This window comes from Aphidius gifuensis, linkage group LG2 (genome assembly GCF_014905175.1).
Source record: "Aphidius gifuensis isolate YNYX2018 linkage group LG2, ASM1490517v1, whole genome shotgun sequence".
NCBI classification, from domain to species: Eukaryota; Metazoa; Arthropoda; class Insecta; order Hymenoptera; family Braconidae; genus Aphidius; species Aphidius gifuensis.
The window spans coordinates 13,552,984-13,580,198 of NC_057789.1; the positions used below are offsets into that span (position 1 = coordinate 13,552,984).

General features: G+C 30.1%; 1 protein-coding gene across 1 annotated transcript in view; it reads right to left on the reverse strand.

Moving 5' to 3' along the window:
- The window catches only part of LOC122850404 (titin-like), a 55,538-nt gene extending 29,191 nt beyond the window's left edge, over window positions 1-26,347 (reverse strand). Inside the window, exons 1-10 of the mRNA XM_044149557.1 lie at window positions 26,325-26,347; window positions 26,174-26,244; window positions 23,144-25,594; window positions 14,705-15,952; window positions 11,865-11,962; window positions 11,690-11,787; window positions 11,375-11,595; window positions 9,829-9,903; window positions 4,152-4,448; window positions 2,782-2,974 (exon numbers count right to left, since the gene is read on the reverse strand). Of these exons, the coding sequence (XP_044005492.1) occupies window positions 2,782-2,974; window positions 4,152-4,448; window positions 9,829-9,903; window positions 11,375-11,595; window positions 11,690-11,787; window positions 11,865-11,962; window positions 14,705-15,952; window positions 23,144-25,594; window positions 26,174-26,244; window positions 26,325-26,347 (4,775 nt within the window). The remainder of the gene's footprint in view (window positions 1-2,781; window positions 2,975-4,151; window positions 4,449-9,828; window positions 9,904-11,374; window positions 11,596-11,689; window positions 11,788-11,864; window positions 11,963-14,704; window positions 15,953-23,143; window positions 25,595-26,173; window positions 26,245-26,324) is intronic.
- Window positions 26,348-27,215: the final 868 nt, after the last annotated feature.

Below are 27,215 nucleotides of genomic sequence, written 5' to 3' on the forward strand. Positions count from 1 at the left end.
GCCAGTGGATTTTTGAATGATCAGGATATTACTATTACCTCTGAGGATGTTGCTCGTGTTATTCTGCTTGTTAAAAACAATAATACTAGTGGTTATGATAACCTGCCTGGCTCGTTGATAAGGATTTGTCCTGATGCACTGATTGAACCTCTGAAAATTATATTTAATATGGCTATATCTACAGGTACTTATCCTACTTGTTGGAAAAACTCAGTGGTCAAACCACTATTTAAAGCAAGCAATCCATTGATAGTATCAAATTATAGACAAATATCTCTTCTTCCTGTTTGTTCTAAACTCTTTGAAAAATTAATCTACAAGGTTACTATGTCCTACTTCTCTCCTTACTTGTCTAGCTACCAACATGGATTTACACCCATGCGTAGCACTTGTTTTAACCTTGTGGAATTTAGTCAATACGTAACGTCTCACCTTAACAAGAACATTCAAGTTGATGTGATATATACAGACATGACGAGGGCCTTTGACAGGATAAACTGGTTAACTCTAGTTACTAAATTAATTGCAATTAATTTGCCTTTCACGTTCATAAACCTTATCTGGTTCTATCTTGGTGATCGCTGTTGTTATGTCTGTGTTAACGGGACTTTATCATCACCATATACACCAACTTCTGGTGTACCTCAAGGTTCTAACTTAGGCCCATTACTATTCAACATTTATATTAATGATTTATCTAATAGACTGTCTTGTTATACATTACTATATGCTGATGATGTCAAACTGTACCTGCCTATCAAATCACTAAATGGTTGCCATCATTTACAAAAAAATTTAAATATTTTTGTAAACTGGTGTGAGTTCAATGACCTTCAAGTAAATATAGCTAAATGTAACTCTATGTCATTTTCTAAGTCCTCTCATCCTCTTATATTCAACTATAATATACATGGGACAAATTTAACTCGTACTAAACTAAAAACAGATCTCGGCATTGTGTTTAAAGATAAGTTCTTATTTAACTCTCAGGTTGAACAAGTGGTTACATCAGCAATGTCCTCTCTAGGCCTGGTTTTCCGTTTATCCAGATCATTCAAGAATCCCTCTACAATAAAAGCACTCTATAATGCATTTGTAAAATCTAAACTGGATTATTGTATAGCAGTATATGCACTAAGGACTAAAAAACAACTTCAGTTAATACAAAACGTCTAACGTAGATTTATGAAGTATTTACTGTATCGTACACAGGCATTGGTTTTAGATAGATGTGATCATGACACTCTAATCCAGCTGGCGGATATGACAAATATCTCGGTACATCGTGATACCTTAACAATAATCTTTTTTATCAAACTGCTAACTGGAGCCGTTGACTGTCCAGGTCTTCTCTCCGACGTTAGATTACGTATACTAGGAACTAAATTAAGAAATGTATCACCATTCTACTCTACAACTGGACAAAGTGTGTCATCAACCATTCCTCCCCTACAAAATATAATCAATCTCACCAATAAGGTGTGCCGTAATACGTCATTATTTAGCAAAATTATGTCATGTGAGCATATTACACCTGGCTTTGTACTTGATTGTGTCAAACTATCTAGACAGACATAGAAGAGTATTTGATTTTGATTTTGAATTGGTTGGTATTAAACTGATATTCATTCTTTTCTTTTTAAATTATTATCTTTTGAATCATCATTATAAGTTGAATAATGTGATCTACACCATAACACGATTATTGTAAATGAACATTTATATCTAATATTTTAAGAAATTGTAATATTATTATGTATCTTGTATTAAATTGCGTACTGCAATTTTATCCTGGTCCCAATAATGGCCTCCGGCCGCTGGGATATTAAAAAAAAATAAATGAATAAATAAATAAATAAATAAATAAAGAGAAATTTTATATTTTTTCGTCTATTTTGCTATTCGAGTCAATATTTGAGCTTATTTCTGAAAAAATATTGAATTATATCTAGTCATAAAGTGTTGTTAACTAGTCCCATTACTATCGAAAACATATTGAACTTAGTTTAGCTGTTACATGAGTTGTGATTTTATTGAAATATTTGTAATCAAATTATAATTTAATAGTTATTAAAAAAATAGAAAAAAAATGGTAGACAAATGAAAAGAAATTAAATAAATTTATACCATCCCATATAATTTAAATTTAAAAAATTAATCGTTTTTTAATATATATTGTACTAATAGAATTTTTTATATGTAGTATATGAATTTTTCATATACTAGCTTTGAGCTGAAAAATTCCAAGTATATGATTTTTTCATATGCTAGTATATGAAATTTCCATATACAATATATGAAATTCTTATATACCAGCAGATTTGGTGCATTTTTCATATACTGTATATGAAAATTTCATATATTTTTCTCTACGTGTGGACAAAAGAGCATCGGAAATATTTTTTGATAATCATAAGTAGATGCGCACCCTCTCGGGCCGAAACTTTATTCGACGATGGGATTTACTTTCAACCTTATAAGCTAATATCAAATAATATTTTTAATAATTAATTATGAATAATTGAATCGATCAATATGAAAGTAAACTATACTCCTGTATTCAGAATTGAAAGAACTAACTGTGTGTAAAATTTTAAAACATTCTCATTGGATTCAAAAATAACCTTCGTAAAATAAAAGATATGAAAAATTTGATGATCCTTGTATAGTCAAATTTGTAGCAAAGAAAAAACTAACTGAATATTTGCATTTGCTTTACCTCTACTCATAAAATATTACAATATGTATGATCACTGAAAATGTTTGCTTTTTGATACTTACATGTCGTGGAACTGCTGTTTGACTATTGTTTCTTCAAGTGCTTGCAGCTTTATGTTTCTTTGGTTATCATCTAGTTGCGATCCCTTCATTAGTTTCATTTCTTTTATTTTGTTCGATTTAATTTTTTTATTTTTTTTTTTTATTTCGATTTCTTTCCCAAATTCTGAGCCATCCTCTGGTTTCGCAGAAGTACCTTTATGCCGATTAACAAAAAAGTTTCTCATTAATTTTTTTTTATTTCACTTATGAATAGATCTTATGGAGAAAAATTGTTTTTAAACGGAACGGAAAAAAATGTTATGAACTGATCACGTGATCTCTTTACGTAAAACTTGAATTTGAACGTATTAGAGATACGTGAACAAATTGTAAAACGGGAAAATTCTCATTCTATGCAAATTATGGATTAATCGGATATTTTGATAATAACAAAAAGCTGGTCATGATTTAATAATATGAGTGTTAAGAACAAGTCAAGGTAAATTTTAATATTATCCTGTACTGTTAGGGCAATGGCCAAGTTCGTTCCCGCTTCCCCGAAATACCCGTAAAATTCCAAAACTATTTCGGAAAAGGGCGTACAAAACTTTTTTTGTGTTTTCCCTTAATTAGGTCCCTTCATTATATGTAATAAAAAAAAAAACATAAATGGGCAAACGCACATTCACACACATTCATTTCAATCACATCATCTCTTCTCTTACTCACTCATATTCCCCTACTCTCTCTAATAAACTACACTGGCAAATGCTTGGTTGTACGCTCGAGCTTTCGTACAGTCTGAGCAGTCGTACACTACTCTGCGAAAAGAAGTTTCACTTTAAAAAAAAAAGCTTATTTGATCATGATAAATGGCTGATTAAGATTGGACTGAGATTCAGAATTGTACGAACCTATCCTGATCGGAGACTTCTTACGAGAAAAAATTATTCCATTTAATATTTCTATCTTGATGAATACTGGTCAAAATTAGACTAGATTTTGTCAACTAATGTTGAGTGAGTAAATTTTACCTATCGCATTAAATACTTGTCAAATTCAAAATGTTCAAATACAGAAAATATCTAAATCATCATTTCCTACATTTGTTTTGTTGATTATAAACTGGTCATCTATGAATTTACCACCACTTGGCTGATAACAGCTTGATATTGGTATTTTCTATACGGGTATTCTTACACGAGCAAAAGAGCTATACGATCGCAAATTGCCATCAAATAGCTGGGTGGTTATGCAATCATATTAAACTTGAAAGATGTGATGGCACTGTCTTATATTGGCTTAAGAATGAGTGATGGTTGAATCACGTAAAAATATTTATGAGATTTATTTTGAGTTAGTATCTGATAATTTGAAAACATTACACTTACCGGTTATTACGTGAAGCTTAGCTTGAGTTTTAGCTGATCCTATTCCGCTTGTTATTTTACAAACATATGTAGCTTCATCTTCTGAAGTCGTATGGTAAATGGTAAGGTTTGACTTGTATTCTTTTTCAAATAATTTGATTATTATGTTTTTGGTATTCATGATCAATTTATCATTTTTGTACCATACACAATCAGGTGCTGGTCGTCCAGCAAAAATTACTTCGAAAACTATTTTTTCACCATTTTGGACGTAAGCATCAGTAATTTCTCGGATAAAACGTGGAATTTGTTGAGATGCTGAGAAAAAAAAAATTGTTAATGGAAAAAATATTTTAAGCAAACCTTTAAAAGAAATTAACAATGTTGTGAAAATGTCCGATCAAAAATTAATCAGTACAAGTTTTTGTTGAACTGATTGTTATTTTAGTACAGTTTGGAGGGAAAGAGTTCTTTTTTAAATTATTCTGGTCGTAATTCAGTTTAAAATATAGAATTAAAATAAAACAAGAAGCTTTTTTTTTACTTCAAGTGTCTAAAAAAGAGAGACTACACCACCCACGGAACGTTGAATACTACACATGAATGTCTAGCAATGGAGAAAAAATTGTGTTATCTGAAAAATTTGTTTCATCGCTGGACATCTGAATGTGAATGATTCAACGTTTTGAACATAACGGACCGTCTAGTTTTGGGTATTAAGTGCTTTTGACAGAAAGAAAAGTATTCAATCTTTGGTGCCAAGATAATCTGCCAATTATCGTATCGTATCAAGAAAGTTGATTCCCGTTATCGTATCGTATTATCTAGAAGATCGATAAAAACTCAGATTATCGTATCGTCATAAACGTTATGGTATCGTATCGTGTATTATCGACAATAAGCCGTTTCCTCACTGTGAAGATTATGATATACAAAGTTATATATCATGACCAGGCTTGGGAAGTTCGTCTGTTATTTCAGATCGCCGAAAATACCATGGCAACATGGTGAAATATAGTTAGAAAAAAAGACGATCTAAACTTCGTATATCAGAAAAATGGCCTCAAAAAATGGCCTTCAAAAAAAGGCCATTTTTTGAGGCCATTTTTCCGATGTACGATGTTCAAATCGTCTTTTTTTCTAACTATATTTCACCATGGTGCCATGGTATTTTCAGCGATCTAAAATAACATACGAACTTCTCGAGTCTGATCATGACCATCGAGTCGAACCCACACGGAAAAAATTATATAATTTATATATAAAATTATATATAATAATTATATATAATAATTATATATAACAATTATATATAAGATTGGGCGGAAACGTGTATATAATTTATATAAAATTTATATATAACGATTATATATATTAGTTTATATAAAATTATATATATTTTTTATATAAATTTTATCACATTTCCCCCCCCCCTCTCTCCCCTTCCCGCGAATTGTTTTTATTTAAAAATTTTCTTAAATTTTGATATACAAAAATCAAAAACAAATCTTCCATCAGGATTCGAACCCGGACCCTTCTGGTTGGGAGGCAAGTACTTTACCTCGAAGCCACAAATCTTATGATAAATTTCTATAAAAATATACATAAGAATATGACAATTCTAAATTTTTTTACTTTGCTGTTTTAATCACAATTCTATTACTGACTTTTATTCAAATATATAAAATTTTAATTTTAACATCTCTTCGTTCATATTTTTTTGAAAAAAAAAACATCAAATCGTTATTAAAACCACAAAGTAAAAAAATTGAGAAAAGTCATATTCTCATTTGTATTTTTACAAAGATCCATCATAAGATTTGTGGCTTCGAGGTAGAGTACTTGCCTCCCAACCAGAAGGTCCCGGGTTCAAATCCTGATTTGTTTTTGATTTTTTTCAATTAATATTTAAGAAAATTTTCGAATAAAAACAATTCATGGGAGGGGCAGGGGGGGGGGGGTGATAAAATTTATATAAAAAATATATATAATCGTTATATATTAATTTTATATAAATTATATACACGTTTTCGCCCAATCTTATATATAATTGTTATATATAATTTTTTATATAAATTATATATTTTTTTCCGTGTGGGAAAGTAGTACAATCAATATATATTGGCGAAGTATATTAGCAAATAATTTTACCCTGACGGAACTCGTTACTCTTCAATTTCACAATATTATTGTGATAATACGATAATTTTATTGATCGTTGTCAGTAAAATATCGTATCCTATCGTGAAAACGATACGATAAAAAAAGACACTATCGTATCGTTATCGTCATAATCAAATGGTCCTGTCTGTTTTTTCAAAAAAATCAATGACGAATAGATGGACGTCGGTGTTAACAGGTTGAAACTTGGAAGAACTTAAGAAGCCCTGCAGTCTAGAGGTTGAGGCATTTGCCCGGTATGCAAGAGACCAGGGTTCAAATCCTGGTGGGGGAATCATTTTTTTCAAGTTTCTTTTTTTTCAATCACTAGAGTCATGGTATCTCTAATGATTTGAAATCAGAGGCTTTCTTAGCTGGAAATGCTCTCCCGCCGCAAAAAAGACTGCAGGTCGTAAGATTACATTGACAACAGAACACATTAACACCTAAAAAAATGTAAAAATCAGAAAAAATGTAAATTTAATTATCTAAAAAAATGTCAATTTATTTTAAACATAAAATTAACACAGAAATTTTTAAAATGTTGAAAATTTGTTGAGAGACGATCATTAGGTCTCGTGAGTTGCATTTATCATATAATTGCGCCATTTTAATTATTTACCTTCGCTTCTATCAGTAAACGACACAATTATTATTGTAATTGTACAATAATTCCACAATATAATTTATTTATACTTTTTTAATCAAAGTAAAGGAAAAATGGTATACTTGATAAATATATATATGGGGCATTCTGAGTCACTTCAGCTGGTCATCTGCCTGACCCTCACGGATTGAGTTGAAAATTTTTTTATATGTTGTTTTTGGCTTTTTATGCAGCCTGAATTTTTTCGGAAATTTTGTGACGTCTTTGAGCCGGTAAAGTAGAGTGTTTTAATGTTAATTCTCTTCTTTCATAAAAAAAGCCCCAATTTAAATACATGAAATTTTTTCCATAAAATAAGGTACTCAATCCACGTATATTCAATTAAAAATTAGAGTGGGCCGAGACGTTTATATGCTTTTTTTTTTTTTTTCAATTTTTTTTTTTCAAAATTTTTTGAAAAAAAAAAAAAAAAATTAAATTTTTAAATACAAAAAAATAAAACAAAATTAAAACATATCTTGGTAAAATTCATTTTCGGCATATTTTAAAACTAAAAAGTGGAAAATTTCAAGAACATTTCGTTAAAAATTGAAATTTTTCACTTTTTAGTTATAAAATATGCCGAAAATGAAATTTTACCAAAATATGTTTCAATTTTGTTTTATTTTTTATATGGCGAGCATTATCAATTCCAATTATTATTATTATTTTGAATTACAGCAACACGCCGAAGATGTTTACACATATTAAACCCGCGAGTCGAGATGGCTCACAAATTTTTTTTTTTTTTTGTTTCATCAACATAATAGAATAAAAAATTATTTACTTTTTATCATCATGTCATAGCTAATTTATGATTTTGCTTATTTGTGTCAATTTTTTTTTTTATATTATATTACAAACAAATTTTTTTTATCAATATTAATATTATTATTAATATTTTTTGTGATTATTTTCAGTTTTATGAATAAAAAAAATTGAAATAAATAATTTGAAACATAAGCATATTTATATGCTGTAGTGATTCTCACTGCCTTATACACGTAAAGACACCAAGCAGACGAATCCTCCAACCAACGACTCCGTTTCATTTATTATATATATATATATTTTTATTATTTAATATTTTATTTGTATTATTATGATTATTATTTAGTATATTTTCCCCCTCTTCATCAAGATAAAGAGAGGAGGGATAGCTTTAAGTGGGGACAGCTTGGTAGATCCAAGCTGCTCCGAAATATCTTGTGCTGAACTCGCTCTCTTGGCTGTGGGACGTGGTAAGATGCACACGCTTCGTGATCAGCTCTTGGTTTACGTATATTAGGGTACTCATGTGTCTAGCTGGAGACCCAGCAGACACGTGGATTTTGTAGGTTAGTTTTTGGGGCGTTGTCCGTGTGAATCATGGACAATGTCAGGCATACATTTTCGTTTCGAATATTTAGTTTAGTTTTGTTTAATTACGTTAGATTCGCGTTCCCCTCTTGTTAATTTAATTAATAAATTAAATTCAAGGTCGCGAGTAAAGTTTTTTTGTATTACGTTTTGGATTATTGAGATTACGTTATGTATTTTTGGATTTACGTTTAAGTTTTGGATAATAAATATTACGTTTTGGGTTTTTGAGTATAGAAATAATAATGTGTTTTGTTAATTATTTAATTTGTGTATTAAATATTTTTCCTTGTGACTTTATCCGGCCCTTCTACCAAAACCCACACACTGAGCGACCCTGTGGCTTTCCTCTAGATTGCTTGTTTCGGTTGTTTTATTCATTGTTTAATTATATTATTGTCCAGGTATGAATGTGTTCTGAGCGCGAGATTGTGTTAGGCCTTTTTCCGGTTTTAAGGTGATTTGAAAACCCCTGATTTTATTTATTATGTTCTTGGATATAAATTATTATTATTATTATGTTGGATTTATTGGTTTTTAGCTTTGTTTATTTCTCATGGACAATTTACAGGTAAAGTGACGGTAACAAGCGGTCCGAGAAGATAACTGGCAGAAATGTCATGTTACAATGCATATTTTTTCCAGACAATTTACATTTCTTGAAATGTCAAATTTTTCACATGTTTTTGGATGTCAAAATAGGTCTACACTTTTTTAAATGTTAATTTTTTAACATTTTTTAAGTGTTAAAATTCAACACTCAAAAAATTGTCAAATTTAACATTTAAAAAATTGTTGACCGATTTTGCCGACCAAAAAATGTTAAATTTTATATTTTTTTATTTACTGTGTAGTGAAAAAGCTATCATGAAAATGAGCAACTGAAGGATATGAAAAACAATTTAAACTGGCTTTATTAAATGATAGATAGTAAGGAAGTTCGAACGCTGAATAAAAAGGTTTTCTGTCAGAAGAACAGAAAAGCTTATATAAAACGCTGATTTCTTCCAGTGTATAAATAGAAAAATAATCATCTACTTTACTCATTTGTTGGACTCTATACTGTATACGATATTTTAGATTAATAATGTTTTTTCACATCTCTTCACATCTTTTTTAATATCAATATATTGATATTGTATACTCAAGGCTTACTCTCTTTTATGGCCAGGCTGCAATTGAAAAAATGTGACAATAACTCAAGACTCACTCGTAACTATTGTGTGACTGCAGTTATAACACGACTGTGGTAACACTACTTTTAACCTCGTATAGAGAAAGAAACTTTCAGTAAAAAAGACTGAAGTAACAGTTGAGAATTGGATATGCTAGAAAAAATTTCGCTTTACTTTTTTTCGTTTTCAACAAGCTGCTCGTACGCTGCTTGTACGTTTGGCTTCACCTGTTTCACCGAAAGAATACGGTTTTTATTATAGTGTATTTATCTGGTGTTTTTGGCTGAGCTTTTTCCACTCAAAATTTGTCTCTGTGAACATGATCTAAATGCAACAACGGTTAACTTTTTGTATTTACCTTTCTCCAACTCTTGAGTTTCTTCCATTTGTGTAACCCATTCTGGCTTCCTGTAATCTTTCGTTCCAAGAATACCTGAGAATAACAATAATTAAAATGACAGGTCAATAATTATTCATTAAAACACAGATCAAAGTTCTAAAATATTTGGATGCAATTGGACCTATTCCAAAGTTGACAAAAAAAAAACAGTTCATCTTCTGTAATTTTCGAAATAATTGATGAATGTTTACAAAAAATTCGGCTTCTAATTTCAAAAAAAAGAGTCACTTAATTGAATCAGTATTTTTATGAAATATTTTTTGTATTCCATTTCTAACTTTTAAGGTTGTTTTCAAATGAAATTCCCGTAATTTAATTTTCGATTTTTTTTTTTTAATATTTAAATGAAAAAATTATCTATTTGGTGGAATTTTTTCGTAATTTTCTTCTGCGTCAAAATCCAGATAATTAGTGTCAAAGTTGACAACTTTAACACGCAAGCATAGGGAGTATAGGTACGTTTGCGCTTGTACTTTTAAAACTCTTAATTAAAAAATTTTGATTTTTTTCTACAGATTTATACACTTTACAAATACGAAATCAATGAAAAAAAAATTATCCATTTCCTCAGTACCGTTTAAAAGATATTGGCTAATTACTTTTTAAATTTACGGGTTTCAGCCGGCTGAATTACATTGAAAATTTGGGGTAAGTTCCAATACCGTCGTTCGGTTTTATTCTTCTAGCTCTATCCTTCTCTCTATCTCTTTTGGCTCAATCTTCCATCTCTTCTTCTATCCTTCTCTTACAAGAAATGTACGGTTTTGGAACTTCCCCCTGAATGTTTATTGCTAGAGTAGTATTAGTGTCTGTAAATATAAGCCGGCAACACTCACACTACTTATGACGCATCAGTAAAGTGAAAAGATTTTAGGCATGAGGAGGCGCTATAATTTTTTTATTTAACATGCGTTTGTAAGTACCCTTGTGAACCCAAAACGTCGCCCGGTCATGCGATTTAAAAACAACCTTCATTGGTTCTTAGTGGAATTTCATGATTTGTTAGCTCAATATCTTGATCGAGAACAATCAGAAATCAACCGTTTTATCAGATGAGCCCGAAAAACTTTTTACTGCTGAGAATTCAGACTATATGATTCGAATTACTCAAATCAATTCTCTTTTTTTTAGCCTGAAAGATTTCAATCTGACGCAAGACCTAAATCAAATTATAGAAGTATCAGCCCTTCTACACCATATTCTTTTATCTCTCATAATCACTATACTCTTTTTAAAAGATAATTTGGTGAGAAAAATAAGCATGCAAGTTTTATCATTGCATGAAAAAAAAAAGCCTAAAATGTCTGAAAGTATAATGAAGAGTATTATGTTATGTCAATATTACAAGTGTAGTAAAGGATAGAGAAATAAATAAAATGGAAAAAATTGGATACGGGAATTTCAAAAGTGACCTATAATTCCTATTGGAAAAAGAAAACGTAATTATTAATATTTTGATGATTTATTTTCTTTACGATGCATAAAGAAATGAAAACTACTTCACCTTTGACTGAAAGAAATGTTGTAGTTGTAGACACACCAAGCGGATTGAACGCTTTGAATACGATTTCACCTGTATCATCTGGATATGTTTCAGCAATAACCAAACAAAAAGTTCCATCTTTCAATTCCTCAACTTGGAATTCACGTGATGTTTTGATTTCTAAACCATCTTTATACCATTTAGCTGATGGTCTAGGATTACCTTTGACTTGAACTTCTAATCTGAATATTCAATAAAAATTAAATATTCAAATATGGGCACTATTCAATGCAGCAATGAATAAGGCATGTATTTATTCCATGTTAAATGACTCACCTTGTTGCATTACGATCAATTACTGTAAGTAATGGAGGAAGTTTCTTTATTATTTCAGGAGCACAAGCTTTCATTTCAACACCCGATTGCGAGAAAGCCTGAAACAATATATTTTAAAGACATGTTTACTCTCTTGAAAGAAATCCGAATAAGCAAAATTGGGTTATCTTACAACCTTCAATGACGACAAATCATCTTCTGAACTACTTCGTGCTTCACTCATAGGCATCATTGTAACAGATGAGATTTCTAAGTCTGGTACATACTCGTACGCTAAAAGATGATCAATACTCATTACTCTAAGTAGAAATTAAGTCCTGATTTGAGCTTGAATCGAATCAGTATTTTAAAGATTAGACTTAAATCGAAGGTGACAATAGTGCCTGAATCAAATTCAGCAAGTTACGCTTATTGGGCTAGAAAAAGATTATATAATGCATTTCTTGTTTTTTTTTTTTTTTTCAATATATACACATAACATAGATATATTTAATATAACATCGAAACACCAATCCTTAATTTTTGTATACAAACTGAATCATTTTTTCACTTTTGAATAAAGAAAAGATGTGAAAGAAAAAAATATGAATAAAAAAATTAGGCTATTTTCTTATAATAGTTTGTAAATTTAATTTTGTGATTTAAAAAAAACCGCCTAATTTTTCAAATGTATAATTTATATTTCACATCTTTCGTTTATTAAAAAGGAAAAAATGAGTCAGTTTTGTATACGAAAATAAAGGATTTTTGTTTTGCTGTTATCACACTTTTTTTGTTTAATTAGTCGCATATCAGTTTTTACGATACCGAAGCGCACCTCTATAATTGCAAAATACGGTATTGATACCGGTATCAATACCGCGATACAGCGCTGGCGTCGGTCGGCCATCTTTTATTTTTGTTTAAAAAAAAATAAAAATAACAAACGCTGGTGACAGATAGTGACAGAAGTAAAAGTTGAGACGTGAGATTACAAAAAGTAAAATAAAAAAATAAATATTGCTGTTGTGTTTATTGTCGAGGGTTTGGAAAATCATAAGAATAATATTTCCGTTCGTTTTAGATAAGAGATTTCAGAGGAATCCCAAAAAATTGTGCCGGCCCTGGTGGAAATATTTCTCCGGCATTACTCTGTTTTTGGCCCATTGTCAGAGAAATTACTCCTGCATGAGATTGATGCCGGAATACTTTCATTAACATGAAATTAGTACCCGAAAAATTATTCCGGCATGAGATAAATGAAGGAGATTGAACTCTAGCATTGACCTCATGCCAGAGTAATTTTTCCGTTCTTGATGTCATGCCGGAGTATTTTCTCCGTCATCAGTCTCATGCCGGAGTAATTTCTCAGGAAATGGGCCAAAAACGGAGTAATGCCGGAAAAAAAAATTAATTTTTTATTAAAAAAATTATTTGTAAAATAGACTATAGAAATTATTTGGTTGTGGTTCCTTGTTGGAAATGAGGTTGGAGCAAATATAATCTTATTTATTCGTTTATATTTATTTATTTGAATTTTTTTTATTTTAATACAGTATTGATACCGTATTTTGCAACTAAGGAGATGCATTTGGTATTGATACCGTATCGGTATCATAAATTTTTCTGATACCGTATTTATACAAACCAGGGACCAATTAGGTATTGATACCAAAAAAAAAAAAACCGGTATTTTTGCATCTTCAACCTATCACTCTTAAGGATGTTGCACATTCCCGCCTTGAGCCACCTAGTACTAGCTCAGGCACTTGCAATTTTTCTAAATGAAGCCACAGAACGTTTGCGGCTCGATCGCAAAGCCCTTGATACCATCTCGCGTCTTGCTGATAAATAATAATCTGCTATTGGTGTTGACATATCACTTTCTGGACAATCTAACCTTAAAAAAATTATATCATATAATTTATTAATAGCAATATGCCAACAGCAATGATTTTTTAGAAAGACACGAGATGGAGTATTAGGTTCTGTGACTCGAGTGGCAAGCATTCTGCGGCTTCATTTAGAAATATTCCAGCAAGTACCTGCGTCAGCGCTGGGCGGCTCAAGACGCGAATGTGTATCATCTTTAGAGCAATAGATCACAGAGTTTTTTGTCCAAAAAGCGTTACCTTCCAGTTTAACCCACACGGAAAAAAAATATATAATTTATATATAAAATTATATGTAATAATTATATATAATTATTATATATAAGATTGGGCGAAAACGTGTTTATATAAAATTTATACATAACGATTATATATAATAGTTTATATAAAATTATATATATTTTTTATATAAATTTTATCACATTCCCCTTCTCATGAATTGTTTTTATCTAAAAATTTTCTTAAATTTTAATATACAAAAATCAAAAACAAATATCTTCCATCAGGATTCGAACCCGGACCCATCTGGTTGGGAGACAAGTACTTTACCTCGAAGCCACAAATCTTATAATAGATATCTATAAAAATATACATAAGAATATGACAATTCTAAATTCTTTTCCTTTGCTGTTTTAATCACAATTCTATTACTGACTTTTATTCAAATATATAAAATTTTGATTTTAACATCTCTTCGTTCATATTTTTATAAAAAAAAAGATCAAATCGGTATTAAAACCAGAAAGTAAAAAAATTGAGAAAAGTTATGTTCTTATTTATATTTTTACATAGATCTATCATAAGATTTGTGGCTTCGAGGTAAAGTACTTGCCTCCCAACCAGAAGGTCCTGGGTTCGAATCCTGATGAAAGATTTGTTTTTGATTTTTTTAAATTAAAATTTAAGAAAATTTTTGAATAAAAACAATTCATGGGAGGGGTAGGGGGGGGGATGAAAAATATATATAATCGTTATATATAAATTTTATATAAATTATATACACGTTTTCACCCAATCTTATATATAATTGTTATATATAATTATTATATATAATTTTATATATGAATTATATATTTTTTTTCCGTGTGGGTAAATCAGAGTATAGCAGATAAAAGTTTCTTAAGCTCTAATTGAATAACACTACCTTCAACAAAAAGTGATGTAGAACATTTTTCTTCACCCAAAATATTAGTTGCTCGACAATCATATTGCCCGGCATCTTCCGGGAACACTTCTGAAATCGCAAGATTACATACTCCTTTTGAATCTTGAAGTAAGACTATTTCTTTTCTCTCTTGAACTGGTTTACCATTATGATACCACTGAATCTTTGGAATTGGTTCACCTTTTACAATACAAGTCAAATCTACACTTTGACCATCCATTACATGAACTGATGAAAGTGGTAAAATAAACGTAGGGGGAGTAAAGCCTTCAACTTCTTTCCAATTAGTTTCAATTAAATCAACTCTTGCTGTACAAGTTACAGATCCTGCAACATTCTCTGCTCTGCATGTATATGTTCCTGCGTGTTCTGGCTTTGCTTTTTCAATAAAAATAACAGAACGATTGTTTTTTGTTACAATTCGAACATCTGAAGATGGTTTCAATGGACTTTCTTTATGAAACCAAAGGAATGATGCAGTTGGAAAGGACTCAGCGTTAGCTTCTATGATAAGAACTTCATTGAGAAATACCAGCTGTGGCTCAATTATTTCTTTAAAATGTGGCGCTTTAGGTTTATCTACTAGAGTTTTGGACACATCAATATGATCTGCGACTGTGATTGTACCAGAGCTACGTGCTTCACCTTTTAAATTTTGGATTCGAAACTCATATTTTCCAGAATCTTTTTTCTCTATGTTGTTTATTGTTAGTTGTGCACTTTTTTCAAATAATGTCATACAAAACTTTCCACAAAGATTGATTTCATTACCATTCCAGATCCATTTCGCTTCAAACGGGAGTTGACTTTCGAATTCTACTAAAAGAGTTATAGTTTGTTGTTTCTCTGCTACGAGAGCTGGAAGGGGCTTTGTTATTTTTGGTGCACGCAAAACTTCTGGTTCAAGTGATAATCCGTCATTATCCATTACGATATTAGTCCTGCATTCAGCTTGGCCAAGGTTATTAGTAGCACATACCCGATAAACTGTTTCATCTATTGATCGAAGTGAAAATATTGTGAGCTTGGCTTTTCCGGTTCGTGGATTGTATGTTATTGCAGTGTTTTTGTTATTAATCATTTCGCACTCTTCGCGATACCATTTGATTTCTGGCATTGGCACTCCAAGAACTGTACACTCTAAGATAACTGATTTTTTTTTATTTGTGACCATAGGTATTAATGGTTCAACAAAGTGTGGAGCAACACCTTCACTATCTTCAAGCCCTGAAATAATTTTATTAAATTTCAAATTCAAGAGCATACAGTTACTAAATGTGCTTGAGGGTAGAACTTATTTATATAATTTCTGAGCTTTACTTATGCCCTACCGAATTTTTGATCGAATTATAATAAATGCGATTCAACGTTTCCTCTTTTATTGATAATTACGGCGAAAATAGAGTCATCGTATGACAAAGAGTTTTGGAGAAATAGCTTAAGGGGATCAATGTATTGCACAGACAGAAACCTTATTTCTAACATTTAGAAATAAACTTCTTGGCAACAACATTTTTAAAAAAAAGAAAATTGTGTGTGTTACCAGTACGCGCGAGTGAAGTAAAACTTCTTCCGCAGTCTGTCAAGTTTTTTTATCATGTAGATAGACTCACAAGTGTATAAGTGAGAAAGAAAGAAATATAAACACAGTTTTTCCCCATGGCCTAGTAAAAAAAAAAACGAAAATCAAGTACAATTTCGTTTAGTTTTTTGAATTTTTTTTTTTTTTTTGAATAAAGAATCGGAGTCTTTTGGAACCTCAATTTTCTTTATTGATTCTGCCATTTTTTTCTCACGGATCTATTAATCTTTAAATTTGTAATAATTCCAAGAATATCAACAATTAATTGATTTATAATGAATACAATAATATTGATAATATTAATGATAATGTTACTAATATAAAGAATAATATTAATATCAAGAATCACGGTAGTGTCTCGCGTCAAATATAAAAAAAAAAAAAGTTGGGAAACGTGAATAACTACCATGCCTATATATACACGACACAAAGTTAACTCCTTCCCGCTCCAATTCTTTACGAATTTATTAAAGTATGATCTCGTGGAGATAAAAAAATTCTTTTTTGTATTGATCCCATAAAACGATATCAAGCTTTTTTTTAAAAAAAAAATCGAAATTTTCCGATGAATACTTTTTTTTTAACAATTACTTCAATTTTAGACGATTGCGTTTTTCTTAAAATGTCTTGAGAGTCCAGAGCAATATTGCAACATTATTAAACAAAATTTTATGATTGAGCAGCATTGAGAATTCCTGACCAACCCTGACCTACTCCAACCGCAAAATGCATTAATCGATGCATCCATCGATCAGTTGGCTATAGGCATCGACCTAGGTCACTACTTTGCTCTAATAGTTCTGCCTGTCATTTTGGACTTATCGTCATTTTGGTTAATTACGGAGGCTGGGAGCCATAAAAGCTCAGCTACAGTATTGGAATCATCACCAAGAAAAAAAGAAATGTTATAACTGATAACAATAAAACAATTGTCCCAGAGAGTTCGATTAGTGATTAAAAGATGCGTCTGAGATCACTATCGCACATGATAAAAAATATTTCTCCATAGATTTTTTTTTTTAGAAAACTTTTTAGAAAACTAGAAAAACTCAAAATTAGATGATTTTTTTCATCATTCGAAAAATTATAGAGCTAAAAGTATTGGAATTGGACTATAGATCATGATATGTTTCTTCTTTTAGAGATTCAGTTGTATGAAAATAGGATCATAGAAAATAATTATGCGCAGGAATGGATGCATTGATGACAGTTTTAAGGCAATTTTAGGGAATTCTCAAAACGACCACATCGATAGCTCATGAAAAGTAACTCTTGATGAGTAATTTTGTAAGTAAGTAATATGTATTATTATAAGATGCTTTTTTTGGGGTGAACGTGATCTTGATACGATTAAGCTATCGAAGGATATCGTGTAAAAAAAGTATATAGAAAAAACTACAAATTCGATAACTCTTGATAGGATCATCGTAGAAACTTCAATTTCGACTTAAAGAAAGCGTTTTCAGAAACTCCAGAGCTGCGTCGGAAAATCATTCTTCTCGGCAAAATTGTTTTTGAAAAGAAATAAAAAAAAAAATTTCTTGATTTTTAAAATCCTTTTTTAAAGCTTAAGGTGAAGTCTCTACGATGATCCTATCGAGAGTTATCGAATTTATAGTTTTTTCAATATACGCTTTCTACACGATATTACACGATATCTCTTGATAACATCATCATAGCAATGTTATGTTAGACCTGAAAAAAGCGTTTTTTAAATACCTTTCACCCACTTACAAAATTTTTTTCTCGATCAGTTATATTTAAAAAAATCATTAAAAATTACTAAAATCATAAATCTAAAAAATCTAGCTAAGGAAAAGATGTAGCTAAGTAAAGAATCTAGCTAAGAAAAAAATCGAGCTAAGAAAAAGATGTAGCTGAAGGAAAAATTGAGCTGGTGAAATTATGTGCCTATAATTAAAGATAAGTGAAGAATCTAGCTGAGTGAAAAGTCTAGCTGAGGAAAAAATCTAGCTGAGGAAAAAATCTAGCTAAGGATAAGATGTAGCTGAAGGAGATTGGAGAAATTAAGCTAGTAAAATTATGTAGGTATTGTGTATTTGCCTATAATTAAAGCTAAGTAGAAAAACCAAGCTGAGCAAAAAATCTAGCTGAGTAAAAAATTTAGCTAAGGAAAAGATAATACCTAAGTAATACCAAAAAAAACTAAATTGTGGCAAAGTGGAGGGTACACGGTAGGGGAAACGATTGGAACGGACTCGGATTTTTGTTCGGGAACGAACTCGGACGAACGGGCCCCGCCCTCTAAAATTAATCCGAGAATTTCGGGGAAGTCGGAACGAACTCGGCAATTGCCGTAGAAATACAAAACCGGTCTTTTAAATGATAAATACAACATTTTTTTTAAAAAAATTACAAAACTTTCTTATAATTTTCCAACGGTTTTTATTTTGTAATTTTGCAAAACATTGAATTTTGGAAAGAATATTCGGAATCGTACAAATTTTTTGAATTCTAACGAAACATGTTGTCATAAATAATACATAATTTATTATTAGTAATGATTGTTATTTTTTCTATGTTGAAAAATAAAAAAAATTTATTTTCATACTAATGTGATTATTTGCTGTTTAATTTTATTTGTTTTTTTCAACTTTCTTACAAAAAGCATTAAAAAATTAAAAAAAAAAAGATCTGGTAACGTTTGTTGGGGCGTGTGGCCCGCGTTACCCGTTGAAAATTAAAAATTTTCAATACTCCGGCTAGGGCCATGTGTGTCTTAATTTCTCAGATATAATGAAATGATGGTTTTTGAAATAATTTTACGGTTTATTAATAATAACATCCTTGTATAAAAAGGATTGTTGTCATCAATCTTCAGAATATTTGATTGGTTATTTTGTTTTTTCTGTCACCCTCATGTCATTTGTCATTTTTTCTTTGTCTGTTGTTAATGAAATAAATAAACAAATTTCCTTTCTCAGTCACTCTTACACAAAATTTTTTTTTGTCGTTAGGGAAATCAAAAAATTACTTTATTGATATATTTCGAAATGAAGATTTGTTATTTTGGTATTTGACAGATTTATGCTTCAATTAAAATAAGTAACTAATAATTGTTATTTTTTCTGATAAGTAAATATTATAATGAATATATATATGTATATGTACGAAAAAAATCATTTCATTCACATTTTTATCTTTTAATGATCTACGTATAAATATTATCAAATTTCTAACCATAAAACCTTTTTGACCTTTACCTTCTTATCTACATTTTTTTTTGGCCAAATTTACTTAGATTTGTCTGAAACGTGGAGAAAAACTGAGAAACCCTGACAATTTTAACTTTTTTTGAAATATTTTTTAAATAAGCATTTTAGAAATCATTGATACAGGCAAAACAATTGTAGTTAAACAATCAATATCTACATTATTTTTCTTAGCTAGATTTTTTACTCAGCTGTAATTGTAGCCAAACAATCACTATCTACTTTATTTTACCAGCCAAATCTTTGACTTAGTTGCTAGATTTTTTTTGTCAAAGGCGATAGAGTTTTTTGCGACGAAAAATAAGATCCCGTTACGAATTCTCGGTTACATGTCAAAAAAAAATTCCAAAACAAACTCGACAAAAAAAATCGCGACAAAAAAAATTCCGACAAAAAAAATCACAATAAAAAAATCTCGACGAAAAAAATCATGACAGAAAAAATTAAAAAAAAAAAAATTACGTTATAATAAATTTTTTTTTTTCTACTTAATAAATTTAATATTTCATATAAATTATTTTTCTTATTTATATAGCCGTTAGATTTTTTACTCAGCTGGTAGATATTTTACTTAGCCTTAATAATAGCCAAACAATCAATGTCTACATCATTTTACCTAGCTAGATTTTTTATGAAGCTAGATTTTCTACTTAGCTGTGATTGTAGCCAAACAATCAATATCTACATTATTGTTCTTAGCTAGATTTTTCACTCAGCTGTAATTGTAGGCAAACAATCACTATCTACCTTATTTTACCAGCCACATCTTTGACTTAGTCGCTAAATTTTTTTTTTTTTCAAATTTTTGTTGTCGCGATTATTTTTGTAGTGATTTCTTTTATCGTGATTTTTTTCGTCAACTTTTTTTTTGAAAACTCTTTTTGTCGTGGAATCGAATTCTCTATTTTAATTCTACGTTGAGTTATTCATTACCCAATTTTTCTGAATTGTTGAAAAATTGATTGAAAATGCTATAACTTCCAGGATAATGAGGATAGAAACATTATATCAGGCTGAATTAAAAGTTCTTAAAAAGCTCTGTTGTAGAAAATGTGGGTTTTTTTTTGGCCTTCAATAGTTTTTGAGAAAAAAAATCAAATATCTGATTTTTTTTTTTCTATTTTAACGTTTTTTTTTTTTTTTCTTCAAAAACTATTGAAGATAGGGGAAAAAACCTACAATGCGGGCGATAAAGTTTTTTGCAACGCAAAATATGAGCCCAATAGGAAGTCTCTATTCCAATTCTTCGTCAGGTTATTTAATATCTAATTTTTTTATATTTGTTTAAAACCGTTAGAACTTTTGGGATAATACAGGATGAGATATCGAACTAGGCTTAGATGAAGGTCCTCACGAAAATTCGTTATGAGATATGTGGCTATTTTTTTGGCCTTGAATAGTTTCTGAGAAAAAAATCAAATATTTGATTGTTATTTTTTTATTTAAAAATTTTTTTTTTTTTCTTTAAAAACTATTAAAGATGGGAAAAAACTTACAATGTGGGCGATAGAGTTTTTCAAGACGCAAAATATGAGCCTAATACGAAGTCGATATTCCAATTCTTCGTTGAGTTGATCATTGCCTAATTTTCCAAAATTGTTAAAAAACTGATTTGAAAAACTATATCTTTTAGGATAATGAAAACAGAAACATTATATTATGCGTAATTGAAAGTTCTTTGAAAGCTCTGTTATGGAATATGTGGGTTTTTTTCGGCCTTGAATAGTTTTTAAGAAAAAAATTTAAATATCTGATTTTTTTTTTTTTCTATTTTAACGTTTTTTTTTTTTTAGTCAAAAACTATTGAAAATGGGGTAAAAAACCCAGAATGCGGGCGATAGAGTTTTCAAAGACGCATTATTTAAGCCTAATACAATGTCTCTATGTCTATTTTACGTTCATTGCCTAATTTTTTAAAATTGTTAAAAAATTGATCAGAAATTTTTTTAAAAGTGCTGTAACTTTCAGGATAATGAAGATAAAAACATTATATTAGACTTGATTGAAAGTTCTCGAAAGTTCTGTTCTCGAATATTTGGATTTTTTTCCGGCTTCAAATAGTTTTTGAGAAAAAAATTAAATATCCGATTTTTTTTTTTTTTCTATTTTAAAGTTTTTTTTTTTTTTCAAAAACTATTGAAGATGGAGGAAAAAACCCACAATGCGGGCGATAGAGTTTTCGAAGACGCATCATTTAAGCCTAATACGATGACTTTCCTTCAATTAGTTCGTAAGTTATGAACGTTGTTTTTTTTTAATTAATCAATTAATAATGATAATAAAAATATTGATAATATTATAAAATTATTATATTATTAAAACTACTATTAATATTATTATCATTGAAAATATCATGAAAATTATTGTTATTATTATTATTCATACTATGAATATATATTAAGAATAATATCAATGATAATAATGTTAATAATATTATGATCATTATTCATATTATTATCAATATCAATGTTATATTGATAAAATTAATACCATTGATATTATTGGAATTATTATTATCATTCATACTATAAATATATAATAAACATAATAATAGCAACAGTAATATTGATATAAGAGCTATACGGTCGCAAATTGCCATCAAATAGCTGGGTTATGCGATCACAGCCGGAAACCTGAGCATATCCTGAAAAGGGAATCCTGATGAGATTCTGACAAGAATACTATCAGGATAACTAGATATAAAAAATCTGATTATTTTTATTCAGTTTACCTGTTCAAAAAAGAAACAGAAAACCTAAACGTAATCTGAATAAGGAAGCATGTTCCAAATCTGACAAGAATACTATCAGGATAAATTTGTCAAATAATTTGATTTTTTGGATTTAATTTTAATTTTAATCCTAAAACATAATGACAACGGACAATTTAACAAATTGTTATATTTTATTTTTTCGTTAAATTCACGTCACAAATTCTAATTTAAGTTTTTTTTTAGCTGATGTAATTTATGAAAGCAAAAAATCACAACACATCATCGATAGATGGTATGGTCGAGCGGGTCCGTAGTTGTAAGCTGAACGTTCCGAGATCGCGTCCCGCCGGTGGTAGTTAATTTAAGTTATGTTAGGTATATAAAATCTTATCGTTCAATCTGTTTCATCATTATCGTTGTTATAGTAAATTAGTTAACCGATTTACGAAACAACAAATAGAAAAAAACAAATTTTTTTTTAAATTTACTTGAACCGTTTCAGATCAGGAATCCTGTTCCATTCCTGATCAGCTATCCTGGCTTCAACCTTGCAATCTGGCCAGGTTTCCTGACCCGATTCTGATCAGATTTTAAAAAAAAAGCGTTACATTCTGATCCATTCCTGAACAGGATGCCTGGTTACATTCTATTCAGGCATCTTGACCCATTACCGATCAGGTATCCTGGCTCTAGCCTTACAATCTGGCCAGGTTTCCTGACCTGATTCTGATTAGAATCCTAAAAAAGAGCGTTACATTCTGATTCATTTCTGAACAGGATTCCTGATCTGGTTCTGATTTGAAATCAGGTTCCCTGATCCGGTTCTGATCAGGACCTTAACTAAATTTTCACTTGGACGATTTTCTACGGTAAAATTATTTAAATCTTACCTTTTTGAATATTATGAACGTGTTCCAAATGAAGTTCTTCCAAGTTATCTCCAGCGTTAGCTAATGTCAATTTATTAGGTCCAAAATCGTCTATTTTTTCTTCGTTTTCTTTCAAGGATTCATCAATTAAAGTACCGTGTTTTTCTAAAAATGATAACTCTTCTTTCAGTGAGTGAATAATACCGATTTCATCAGTGGAAGTATTATTTTCTGTGGTTTTTGCAGGACGCAGAATACTAGGCTGTTTGGTAATAAGAGAATCATTTACAACTTCGGATTGAGCCATTTTTTTTTCTATTTCTCTCATTTGTTCAGGGTTGTTAGTATCGGTCAATACCTGAATCATCTCTGTTTTACATTGCGATTTTGACTCTAACTTTGTTAAATGCACTAAATGTATTGAAGATTCATTTTGATATTCATTCTGCTCAATACTTTTTTCGTTTGGTCGTTTTTTCGTTGATTTCTGTCGTGTATTCTTCGTAAGTTCAATATTTTGAATCGACTTTTCCTCTGGTTCTTTTTTTTTGATGATTCTTTTTTTCGATTTCTCGTATAAATGTTCCTCTTCGTTTTCGATTCCTTCCATTATATCTACTGAAACTTTTTCGACTTCTGTCGTAGGTTTGTCTCGTTTTAACATTTTTTCTTCTAATATATTTTTTACTGGGACTATATCTTGAATTTTCATCACTTCAGTATTATCGTCAAGTTCTACCGGCTCCAAGATTTGTTCTTTTTTTTCACTAATGATCGATTTTTGTTTTCCATTTTCAACTTTATTTGCGCTTGATTCTTGTCCCGAAATTCCTTGTTTTCTATTTTTTAGTTCCTTCAAATTATCTGCTGCGTGACTTTTTATTTTTATGGATTGCTTATATATTTTTTTCGATGGCTCGTTATATTCAGCCATTGTCATATCTGCAGTATTGTCAGCAATTTTCGGTTGTATATCCAATTTTATATTTTCCATCACGTTATCTTCGGTAGTTGACTTCTGATTCTTAAATTTTTGATCATTATTCGAAAGTTCAGGAAATTCCGTAAGTGTTTCACGTTTTTCTCCGTTTGGTTTTATTTCTAATTGATGTTTCATCGATCTAATATTATTATTTTTCTCGCTTTTCACTATCCAGTTGCAATATTTTTTCGTTTCATTTTCTGTGTCCTCACTTTTTACCTCGAGTGTGTCAGGGATTGGTTTCTCGAAAGAAATATTTGATGGTGTTGACGATTGCTGCTGTGCAGGTTCTGGAAATTTTATTTTAGACTTTAACTCACTGCTTTCTCCGAAAACATTATCTTTAGATCTTTCTTCTTCAACTGGTGCTTTTAATGCAGATGATATTTTTTTTTCTTTCATAACAACACGAGCATTCATTTCTTCTTGTTTTGTAGATTGTAGCTTTTCGATCTTGGATACTGAACTTCCATCAGAATCTCTATGCTTATCAATTGGTAGATAAAAGTTGGTTTCCATCGATCTTAGTTTTTTATCTTTTGACTTCGGTATGTTATCGGAAACTGATGATATTTTTTCAACAGAATGTTCAACTGATCGGTCTTTTTTTTGTTTTATAAACATATTTTCTATTTTGCTTGTTTCTGGGCTTATTGTTCTGGAGGAATTTTTATTAATAGTTACTGGATTTAATTTGATATGTTCAATCGGCTCTTCGAGAAACTTAGGCTTAATTTTTTTCGATTTTTTTCGGCTTATTTTTTCTTCGCTGCATGGTGTATGCTCGTTCTTCTCTATTACATTCAGATCTTTTTTCGATTGAGGTGTTACCTGTTGAGATTTCGTGAAATCAGCAAAACTTGATTCAACACCAACATATGGTGTTTCAGATTTTTCACAACTGACGTTGGTTATTTGATTGACGTGGCTTGGTATTATTTCTGAATTAGACGTCAAGTTATATTTAATTTTTGAGAAGCTGGAAGATATTTGTTTTTTATCTTGAACAACGTCTGAAATCGTCTGTTGTACAGGAGTTACGTTCTCTGATATAATTTCCTGAATTGTTGTTGACAGTGGCATAACAACTTGAAATTTTTCGTGAATTCTTTCTTTTCTTGTTTGAGGAACCGTCTTCAACACAATATTTTCAGTCCATGACGTCTTTTTAGAAGTGTTTTTATTTTTGCCTTGCTGAAATTTCTTTAAAGTGTATTTGACAGCATCTTCTTTCGCTTTTCCACAAGTTGCAAGAATCATCGGACAACTAAAATCTACTGCTCTATTTTTTCTCCATGGTACAGTTTGACAATCAATCGACCCTTCGTTTAAATTGATTTTTTCATTAGAAACTTTTTCTGTTCTTTTAATCAGTTTCTTGAGTTCGAATTTTTCATTGTGTGATGTCCCAATTCCTGCATCAGTATGATAGTCTGTCCTGATAGTAGGATTATCAGAAGCTACAACTTCATGAAGAATCCTTTTTTTTTCTGTAAAAATTATTTAAAAATTAGATTCTGAAGAGTCGTCTTACTTGAAAAAAATAAAAAAGAAATGATTTGACGCTGAATAATATTACTATGATTTTTTTTTTAACTGTTTTTTGTATTCAAGAACCATTTAAATTTCGTTGAAATTATTATTCTCACATTTTCAAACTGAAAAACTAAAAAACTGCACTGGGAGACTGAAAAACTGGACAACTGAACACCAAACTGAAAAACGTTACATACTTAATCTAGTTCATATTAGCAACCTTGATCCGGAATTAATTTTTTATCACTCATCAAGTAAGCTTGATAAGATCTGAATTATTTCTTACTCAGGCTATAAAAGTTATGAGGAACCATTTTCGTTGAAATTCAAAATTGTGTGGCAAGCATGTTCGTGTTATGAATTCTAATTATTAAACGATTGCAAGAGTTGACGAACGGAATTTATATCTATCATTTGTTGATGCATTATCTTATTTAATTATTGATTTAATGAGGTTGGGTATTGTACTTTCAAAACATATTTCATTCAAGCTATGTACCGTGAAAATTAATTCTAAAATATTTTGAACGTACGATATTTGTGTAATATGATACATAAATGAGTTGTATTCTCATATGACATTATTGTTTTCGTAGGTGTTAGCCTAAAGTAAATTATAAATATTAGCCTAAAACAAAATAAAGTCTTTATATGATTACGTAGACCACCTTTCGTTTTACTTACCACATTTCATAAAAGCTAGTCATGTTTATTCAACTTCCCGAGTAGAAGTACCGGTCTGACTACGATTTAGATCGAGTAAAGAATCCTATTTCCGATGTCGAAATGTAAGTGCAGTATGAATCTGAATCAGATCTGGTCAGCTACTGGGATCCGATCTGGTCTCCTACTTGAATTGGATGTGGTTTATTATTTGAAGTTTTCCACTTGAATTGGACCCGCGTTATTACTAAGTTATTAGGAATTTTGAAAAAAAAAATTTTTATTTCTATTAACGTTGAGTTGGCAGTAAATAAAATTTCCAACTGTAAGATTTTTAATTTTTTGGTTTCATATAAAAGCCAAAATAATGATCTATTCTGTAGATTTTTTTCAGAATTTTCGTGTCTACTTTTTTGTTAGATAATTGATGTCAAAGTTAACGATTTTGACATGCAGGGATAAGGGCTGAACACATATATTTGTCTGTAGCTTGATTTTGGATCCATCCCTGGTCAGCATACTTGATTCACGATGGATCAAGACTCTAGATCCACACGGATAAAAATTTACATGAAATTTTACTATGGTCCCACAGTATTCAAGAAACATCGGCCAACTAATACATTTTTTACATTAAATATTACGAAAAAAAACAATGTTTTGATTAAAAAATTGCAATGGACCATAGCAATGTTTGAAATTTCGATTTTTTACTTTGTATAAAATAAAAACTGCAACGTAACATGGAATCTTTACAAATTTGAGTTCAAAAAATTATTATGCTTCTTTTCTAATACTACAATGTACCATCGTAATTTATATAGGTTTTCAATTTTTGCTTGAGCACAGCATCAAACTTGCTGTGCATATTGTAGATTTTACAATAGTTATGTTGAAAAAATTCGTATTTCT